The sequence below is a fragment of the Manihot esculenta genome, chromosome 1 (genome assembly GCF_001659605.2).
Source record: "Manihot esculenta cultivar AM560-2 chromosome 1, M.esculenta_v8, whole genome shotgun sequence".
NCBI lineage: Eukaryota > Viridiplantae > Streptophyta > Magnoliopsida > Malpighiales > Euphorbiaceae > Manihot > Manihot esculenta.
In genome coordinates, this window is record NC_035161.2 from 27,255,502 (window position 1) to 27,265,791 (window position 10,290).

At 29.5% G+C, this 10,290-nt stretch overlaps 1 protein-coding gene across 2 annotated transcripts; it reads left to right on the forward strand.

Annotated features, from left to right (window-relative positions):
• Positions 1–7,351: 7,351 nt before the first annotated feature.
• LOC110628375 (zinc finger A20 and AN1 domain-containing stress-associated protein 1) lies at positions 7,352–9,382 on the forward strand. Of its 2 annotated transcripts, none has more exons than XM_043956019.1 (2): positions 7,352–7,712; positions 8,047–9,382. In XM_043956019.1, exon 2 carries the CDS (start codon positions 8,484–8,486, stop codon positions 9,021–9,023), a length of 540 nt encoding a protein of 179 aa, XP_043811954.1. In that variant the 5' UTR covers positions 7,352–7,712; positions 8,047–8,483; the 3' UTR covers positions 9,024–9,382. The 2 variants fall into 2 exon arrangements, with proteins under 2 accessions (XP_043811954.1, XP_021630713.1); XM_021775021.2 differs by having other exon boundaries at positions 7,392–7,712; positions 8,468–9,382.
• Positions 9,383–10,290: the final 908 nt, after the last annotated feature.

Consider the following 10,290-nt stretch of genomic DNA (forward strand, 5'->3'; position numbering starts at 1 on the left):
AGTGCACGTACATGAGTGCTTATGAAAGGTTTTGTGCAGGAATATTTTGAGAGGTGAGATCATTGATAGCTACTCATGGAAAGCTCCAATATTAGCCAACCTGCACTGCTCAAGAGTCAAGAGCTATAGAGTTTTTAAAAGAATTGATAGCAAATGTGGACAACTAAATCATCCCAAATAATTAATATGCCATGCCCTCATCAATTGCTATTTTCTATTTTTTTTTTTCAAAACATGGAAAATGCTAGCCATAATCATTTCCATTGATGAATATATTGTTATCCCAACATATTCCAATAGCCTATTACTCTTACTCTCATTATAAATCCATCTCATTCTTTCAATAGATATATATTCAGCTTCTTTTACGTATTCACCACAAAAAAAAAAACCTTTTAGCAAAGGAAAATTTCGTTCTTAAAAAATAAATTTTCACCACTAAATTAAATAGCGATAAAATAATCTCATCGTAGTAAACTCTACCGTTAAAAGTTTTACAAGAGAGAAAAAAGTGACCGATCACAATTGAGTTTTAAGAAAAATATATTGTGTCGGTCGCTAAAACTTCAATTGCGATCATATTTTGAGGGCATTGCGGTAATATTACCTTCACAATTGAAAATAAAAAAATACATGTTTGTTTTCAATTGCGTCCAAAAAATCCAATCACTGTAACATATCATTTTTTGATATTGCTAGTATTCATACTAGTCGCATATTTTTTAATGATAAGCTCAATATTAATTTTTTTAACTAAATATTTATATAATTTAAAATATTTAATTTATTTATTATATTCATATATAATGTAAAAGATATGAAAGTAATTATTATATATAATAAAATTATTTTTATTTATAAAATCTACAAAGGAGCTATACAATGTTTGGTCCAACAATATTGTACAATCAATATAAATTATTCTCAAATAAAATCACAAAATGCCAACCCCTAAGTAATAAGATGTCTGACTATATACAAAAATAAAAAAAAATGCAAGTAAAATTCATAACAACCTAAATGAACTGCACATCTAAAATGAACGGTGAGCATATGATTGACTTCATTCATGCATCTGCAATAAGCAATAACACGTAAAATTTAGAATTTTTCAAATTGAGATAAAATAGATTAAAAAGAAAACCTTTAAGAGTTATAATTGTTCATCATGAACTACATATTAAAAGACAAATTTGAATATAATAAACCATCAAGAATGAAAATAGCAATCTTAATTACCAAACACTAACAAGAAAAAGAAGCACAAGCCAAAAAAGTGCACAAGTATATGATTAAACTACATTGATAATCACACAAGTATATGGTTTGGCTCATTTGTTCACTGCAATCAGATCAGTTTAGATTAGGGATTTAGTTTTATTTATCAATTCAATTTGGTTCAATCATGCACCCTTTCTGTGGTAGAAAATAACAATAGCAGTAATTGGTAAAAGAACTAAACTATAGCTTTCTAATGATACAATCTTCAATAAGAACATGAAGAATAGTCTTCATGCAGAGGTAATTATGCGTTTATATTCCATTACTCAACATAATCTTATGTTATTAATTGTTCTTAATCTACTGTGAGTAGCCTAGTTTTGTGAAGCTTCAGAAATCAAAGTTAATTATTCTTTGGCAAATCTCTCAAGCTGACATATAAATATATAACTGCAATTTATCAAGATATTAGTCTTTAGCCACTGAAATTTTAAGATTCACTGCTAAATTAGCAACAAAATTTAAATTAGCCACTAACTACGCGATGCAAGTGCACTACTGCACAAAGTACAGCTTGTTGCCGCACTTGCAGCAAGAACATTGCTGCTGAGCAAGTGCAGCAGCGCTTGCTGCTGCACTTGCACAGTACACTACTGCCAAATTTCCATTTGACTAGAGAAAGATGCCAATTTCTCATGGCATGCCACCCATAATGTTCATATATTAAAAACATAATGTCCAATTACTAAAGACGTCAATAGTTTGATCCGGTGGTTTTAAATCTTAGTTTTACTTTGATAATGTCCATATACTAAAAACATAAACACTAACTAAGATAATTTGGAACTGATTTTCTTCTAACATACTTTGATAAAGTCCATATAATTGAAACATAAACACTTAGACCAAAGAATACGGAACTGATTATCTAGTAATTTTGGTGAAGAGTCAAATCAAGCTAAGAGGATCTGCTGAAAAAGTGTATGATTTCAAACACCAAAGGCCTCATAACCACATTAGTTAACATGTTCTGATCGACAGCAAGAACAACATAAATCTTAAGTGCGAAAGCCACTTGAAGGTGGTCCTCCTTCTAAATTTCCATTTGCTAGTTGAATTTGTGATTTCACCACCTGTAAAGGAGATTCACTTCTAAATTTCTCAATCTCTTGTGGCGTGATGAATTGGGTGCTGATATAGTATCATGAAGCTGTATCCTCCTGACGCTAAATCAGCAGAGTTAAAAAAAAAAAAATTCGGCTCGTCCAGAGTTTTTAAAAAGAAAGAAAAAAAACAAATTCTCTAAAATAATTTCAGGAGGCTAGTATCCTCCTGCTTTCTAATTTTTAAATTAAAATATTAATTTAATTAAAATTAAGGTAAAGGAAATTATTAAAATTTTAGAATAAAAAATAATAATTTTGTTTTTAAATTAGCTAGACTAGATATAGTATCTGTATGTGAGTCTCTGCAGTTCTTCTGCTTTATTGTCAGGGGCTCTATTAGTGGCTAAATTGTTGGTTATTTCAGATAAATGTGTAATTTTTTTTAAAATTAAATGGATTCAAATGAATTTATAAATAAAATTTATTTTATTTAAAAAATTAGATATATGAATTTTTAAGACAATTTATTATTTGTTTATAAATTTAAATTGACATAAATAACTTTATAAATAAATATGTAAATCATTTGTAAATTTAAATGTCTATACACTGGCGTAATTCATTAATAAATTTTAATGGATATATAAATAAATATATAATCTGTTTATAAAATTAAATGATATAAATAACTTTAAATAAATGTGTATTTATTTATAAAATTAAATAAATATAAATAGATGTAAACAAATATATAATATATTTGTAAAATTTAATACAGATTAATAAATTTATAATTATACGTATAATCTGTTTATAAAATTAAGTGACATAAATAACTTTACAAATCAATCGAGATGGAATTCATTATATTAAATTTAGAGTAGAAAAATTTATTATCTCTATGGGATTAAATCTCCCAATTATTGCAAAATAAAGAAAAATGAAACATAAGATTATGAAAGTAAATATTCTTGCATTTATTGCTATTATACTGTTTATTCTAATTTTTATTGCATTTTTATTTATAATATAAATAAAAACAGTTAATCTATACTCCGTTTATAAAGAAAATTTTGTTTGTTTGTGAACTTGTTACGGTTACAAATGAATTTGTATCTATTTGTAATTTTAATAAATTTTGATAGTGTATTTATTAGTAAAATTTGTCATAAATTTGAAAATTTTCATAATTTAGGATTGTATTTATCTTAAATAGACCTTTATTCTTTAAAATTATATGAATATATATGTATATATTACCACCACTTTTATTAGTATCATACAATTGAAATTTTTTGAAAAGTAGGGATTCAAAAACGATTTATTTATGGAGAATATAATAGAAATGATTATTAAAAGAATTCTAATACTTTATAACTTTCTGTAATTTTATCTGTATTTTAAAAATAGTTCATTTAAGTTTATATTTTTAACTTTTAAAAAATTGCACTTAATTGTAAAAATTTCGGTTAACCACTATCAGAAATACCATATCATTCTTATCTTATGTCACCAAGCCCCAATATTACAATATAATATAAAATAATTGTTAAAAAATCTTATAATTTATAATTTTTTATAATTCTACTTATACTTTAAAAATAACCGATTTAATTCTATTACATTGAATTATTAAAAAAATTCTAAATTTTCTGTTATATTATTAATGAAAACTCTAAAATCATGCCACATACTATAAAATAAATTTATAAAAAATGAAATTTAACCTTAAATTACATATCGCTATTCAAATATTAAATTTCATATTTCAATATAAATTTAACTTAAAACTATTATTAAAACGTCAAATAAGACTATCACTTATCTATTTTTTTTATTCTCGATGATATTTTGAGATCCATAAAAAATAGAATTTACAATAATTGAGTAAACTTGATTCAAGAGGAGGATATTCATTTCCCTTTTATTCCCTCCTCCTTACTTGCTAGTGACGCCTAATAACTTTTATATTATAGTGACATCTGTTTCTGTCGAGCAGGTCTATACGTACAGAAGTGCCAGTTTTCTCACTTACATTAGACGGCCATTTAATTTTCTTCAGTGCGCATGTGAAAAAGGGTGCGAAAAGACTGTACCAATTTATTTATTATCATGTCTGGTCCCTGGACTCAAATACGATCCAGCCCGCTGGGCATTTGGTGGCCCAAATCTGGGCTGACGGGCAGGCCTGTCTAAGGTCATTTTGAGTTCTGGGACTGATCTATTCTTGCGGGTCCTGACTTGTCCCAAGGGAGGGTAAGAGGGCCAACGGTTATCATTTGGTCTATTTGGTCTTATTTGACCTTCTGATGATAGTTTATAGACAAATTTAGACTGAAAAATAAAATTTAACATTTTTAAACAGTTATGAACTTTAGGGATAAATTTGACTTTTTAAACTTATAAAATTACTAATTAGACATTTATCAATTTTAATAATTATTTTACAAACCTAAATACTAAATATCTATAAACATCTTAGGTTATATTATAATGATGTAATGATAATATGATAATGATATGTCATTTTTATTTTTGAAGAAAAAATGCGGTATTTCTGTAAGTGAATTAATGGTTGTTTTAATAGTTGGATATAATTGATGAAAATTTTAAAAGTATAAGATTAAATTGATTATTTTTAAAATATAGAATAAAAATATAAAAAAATATAAAGTATATAATTTTTTTATAGTTATTTTATTTTATGTTACCATAATGTAGCCACGATATAATAATGAATGTGATATTTCTATTAATTAATTAATAAAAATTTTAATAGGTGTAATTTTTGAAAAGTTAAAAATAAAACTTAAATTTGCTATTTTTAAACTAAATTATAGAATTTTAAAAATTATAAAGTTTTTTAACAATTAATCTAATATAATATTAGGAATTTTCTCGAAAATCAACTTTATTATGCATCCAAATTACGAAAAGAAATCAAAAAAAGGAATATACAATATTTGGAAAACCCAAAACCCAAGAAGAGGAATGAAAGAATTTGAGAGCATTTTGCTTGTTTTTAGAAAAATCAATTATTTTTAATTTTAATTTTTATAAATCAACGTTATTATTTATTTATAATTATCAATAAATTAATTAATAAAGTTAATCTAGTGATGAAATAAATAAATAAGTTAAAAACAAAAAAAGAAAAATCCCTCTCTATGTTTGAATAAAGCATCTCATCTCAAGTTGTAGTTACGCCTAAAGTGAAAGCCCACTATTGTATACACTACACCCCAAGCTACCTCGCCTTTGGATGTAGTGAGTTGGGCCTTCGGTGGTCTAGTCGCATGACTCGTGGCCCAATAAGTTTTTATAAATTATAATTTCAAAATAATGGTTTATTTTATTAAAATATCTTTTTATAATGATTTTATTTATACTTCAAAAAAAGTTTCTATTTGAATTATAAATTATAAATTTTTATTTTATTTATATTTCGTAACTTATAATTTAAAATATTTTATTTAATAAAAAAGTATATTAAAAAAACTACATATATTAAATTTTATTTTGATCTCTAAAAATAATTTCTTTAAATTTAATCATATTTATAAAATTTAAAATTTAAAATATAAATTTAAATCAATATAATTAATTAATTAAAATTCATCATTTATAAATTAAAAATTATATTTTGATTCTTCTAATATATTTTCTTATTAAAAAACATTATAATTTAAAATAAATAAAAAATAAGCCTATATTTATCAAATAAAGGGAGAAATATTCGAATCACAATACTAAAAGTTAAATAACCCTCGTGTTTTGGGTGGTTTTAGTGGTTGAAGTTTTAAAAGGTTTTAATTCTTTAAAGTTTTTTATTTTCATTTCCATAAAGCAAAACTAAAATATGAAAAACGTATTTTATCTATTAATATTAGAATAGTTTTATATATTTGATAATTAGATATTATCATAAAATATATTAAGAAATTTAACATGTTTTATTCATTTACTGTATAATAGTATAATTAATATATTTTCTTAAACAATTATTTTTATTTAATTATAAAATTGTTATAGAAAATTATTATTTTACATTTAAAAGATAAAAAATGAAAACAACTCAAATATATTTTCTCAATCTTATTATATTTTAAAAATTAAAAATCTAAATTTTCATTACCCATTTTTAAAAAGATTTTGCATTTTAACACAAACTTTAAATATATTATATTTAAATTAATTTTAGAATTTTTAACTTAATATATTTATAAAATATTTTTTTTACAATGTCAAAGATAATCTTAATAATTAAAGTTAAAATATAAAACATGTGAGTATAAAAATCAAATTTTAAAAAAGAAAAAATCAAATTGAAACTTAAAATTAATACTGCAATATTTTATGTTAGTAAAATTGAAGTAATCATTTAATTTTTTTAAAAGAATATGCGCGATGAATAATTTTTACATATTTTTATAATGGCAACGACATCGCAAAGCGGCGTTCGAGCCTGACATAATCGTCACAAATTACGCCACTACCCACTAGGACCCAACACTGCCGGCCTATAAGCGGCGAATCAAAGATCAATGCCCACGCTCGCTCACGTATCTTGAATTTCATCCACACAGTCTCGTCACAACCGCCAACCCCCCCTTCCTTCGCGCGTGGGATTAACCATCAACTATTCAATATGCTTAACTGCCACGACGAACCCACACTATTCCTCAGCGGGACCCGCTTAGTGGGCTCTGTGGGTCCCAGCAAAATTAAAACGGAGGCCTGCCTTTTGCCAGCCTGGCCCATTTCCGTCGCCGTAGACCTTCTGCCTCCTCGGGAAGAAACGTCAGAATGAAGCCGCATAATTCGCGTAGGTTTACAGGCGAACGAATAAAAAGCTCTCGCTTTCCCGAAAGCAGTCCTTTAATAATATTTTAATTTTAATAATTACACCACAAACGGTCCAAAATTACATAAATACACACCCCCAATCGTTTCGCTCCAACGCTACTCATTCCACCATACAACTTGAAACAAATTGTAGCCGCTCGATCATAAAAGAATGACATCATGGTGAGATTAGGATGAAATCGTACAGCTAAGATTTCGAGTTTTATGGTAATACGGTGGTACACAAGTTATTGCCGACACGAAACCATGGGCATGCCTTGGGAACACACATAAAAACAAAGAAGAAAAGGATGTTCTCTGTTATTTTTTCAAGTTAATAATCGCTTCCAAGTTCAGAGGTTTGCTTCCAACTTCAACTCTCCTCCACCGCCTAACTCCTCTTCTTCGTCCTCTACCTCCTATATTTTCTTCTTCGTCCTCTTGCTATTAATCGATTTGAATCCACTGCAATCGGAAACAGAGCAATCGAAGGAGAGGACGGAGAGAGTAGACTCAACTTGAGGTTTCGAGTATTATCAGGTAACACCTTTATTATATATATATATATATATATATATATATATTAGATGTCTTGATTTTGGTCTTTGTACCACAGATTCGAATTTCCGATGCCATGGTTTATGGATTTTTTCTTGGCTTCCACCGATGAAAATTGGTGGAATTCGAACGGAATATATTTTATTTTTTTTTTTAGAAAAAGGAGAACTTTTTCGCTGTGTGATTTTTATAGGCCGCTGGATCTTTAATCGTGAAGTTTGGACGGTCCCAGTCCAGCCATATGGAAGTAGTTGACGAAATCGATACATTCTATGAGCTGTAACCAACGTTTAATTGAGTTTTTTGTTTTTTGAAGTTGTTTTGTAGGGTCAATATTGCCCTTATAAGATGCGTCGTGAGAGTTTTGGATACGGGGGTATTTGTGTAATTTCATTGATTGTATACGTGTACTTGAGGTTCTGGAATCTGAAACTCTTTCTTCCAAAAATTTATTGACAACTCAGAAAAAATTACCGAATGTATTTCATGGACAATAGTACCCTTGGCAAAGTTATAAATGCCATTGGTCCACGGCATAAAAAGTACATTGAAGTTTGTTTCTTGGGCAAGCAGTCAGAGGGTAAATTTGAGAATTTGTTATTATTATGAATGTGATAGATATATGTATTTTTTAATCTAAATCACAACGCATTATTCGATCTCTCCAGCGACTCATCGGATTTCTTTCAACGGAAACTAGAAAATTTCAAAACCCTAACCCTCGTTTTCGTGTGTAGAAGCGAGAAATTGAAGATGGGTTCTGAGCAGAACGAGGGCACAAGCTTTCCTCCTTCTGAGCCAATTCTCTGCGCTAATGGTTGCGGGTTTTTTGGGACGGCCGCGAACATGAACCTTTGCTCCAAGTGCTACCGTGACCTTCGCGTCAAGGAAGAACAGGCTGCCTCGGCCAAAGCAGCGATGGAGAAGACACTCAGTATCAAACCGAAACAACCGGCTATTATTGCTGATACCCATGATGTGGTGGTGGTGGATGTTCCACCGGCGGCTCCTAATCCTTCTGAGCTTGTGGCGTCCTCTGAATCATCATCTTCATCGTCGGAGCATCCGGTTTCTGGTAGTGATCAGGCTCAGCTCAAAGCAACGAATAGGTGCTTTTGCTGCAATAAGAAGGTTGGCTTGACTGGATTTAAGTGCAAGTGCGGGGGAACATTCTGTGGGTCTCATCGGTACTCGGAAAATCATGACTGCTCATTTGATTTCAAGGGGGCTGGCCGTAATGCAATTGCTAAGGCGAACCCCGTTGTTAAGGCTGATAAGGTGGAGAGGATCTGATCCTCACGGGATTGGTAATTTGGAATTCTTCATGGGGTCTGGTTTCTTTTAGGTCTTTTTCCTTCTCCAATTATAGATTATTAGCGTTAGTGGGTCGAGGTTGGTCTTAATGCTGGTTTGGTTAGTAATTGTGGATGGTTGTGGTTTGGAGGAGCGTTGGCTGGATTGGATGATTGCATTGGGGAGACTTGGGAAGGTTGATTCCATAATAAAATGGATCACTTGGATTGTTTGCATTTAAATTGCTTTTTATCTTTCCTATTTTGTGATGATAAGAATCTTCACCACTTCTCTGTGTATCCATTTCTCTGTCTATTGATATGCTTGCTTTCTCTTTATATAAATATATATTACTAATATGTCAGTTCCTCTTTCTTTGTCTACTTTGAAATTGGCATCTCACTGCATATCCTCTTACCTTAAATATTCTAGCATATAGTAATTGATGTTTTCTGAGTACCAGAATCGTGGAGTTTATGTCGCCAACATTGGCGTATTGTTGCTTCTTGTTCCTTTTGCTGGCATTTGCTGTTGCCATTTCAAATGTTCTCATGTATAGTAACATCGTATGTCTACTACATTTTCCATGTTTTCCATGGATTTGGTTATCCCATTTATGTAAACATGAATGTTTGCAATCCCAACCCTTGAATTTGATCAATTGTTGAACTTTAGCCGCTAACAATCCGTTTTCAACTTCTGTTCCCATTTGGTTCAAAAGACAGTTTTCATTTAGTTTCATTGCCCTCCAGTATAATAGTAGCCTTATTTCTTTGTTAATAGGAAGGATTAATAGAATGTGGATTTTGATTGTTGAACAATGTCGATGGTATAGATTTGTTGGACCTTATTGGGAAGTACCTTGACCCTTGGCTATAGGGAATGGGATTTGGATGCTAAGAACATCAAAGTGGCAATCAAGCTCCACGGTGTTTAAACAAGGTGTACCTGTAGTGTATTGTTTTGTTGTCTTCCTTGTTGTGGTAACAAATAATCTTCAGTTTTGCTGCGCTGGTTAGGTGATGTTTCACAGGTTGGACTGAAAATTTCCTCAGGTTCATAACGTAGAGGCAGAGGGAGCTATCACCCTGTGAATTGTAAACAATTTCTCTGGTTTACAGAATACGGTGGAATAATAATATGGGAATCAAAAAGCCTAATTACGTTAGTATGGCATTCTCGGTCTCTTTTTTTTTGGCTAAAATAAAGTTGTATATGTAAATTGATGAATGCATTTCTGAATTCTGAGTTTCTGTAACTTCTCGCG

Coding starts and splice junctions, on each gene's coding strand:
- LOC110628375 (XM_043956019.1), top strand. CDS start 8,484: ATGGGTTCTGAGCAGAACGAGGGCACAAGCTTTCCTCCTTCTGAGCCA.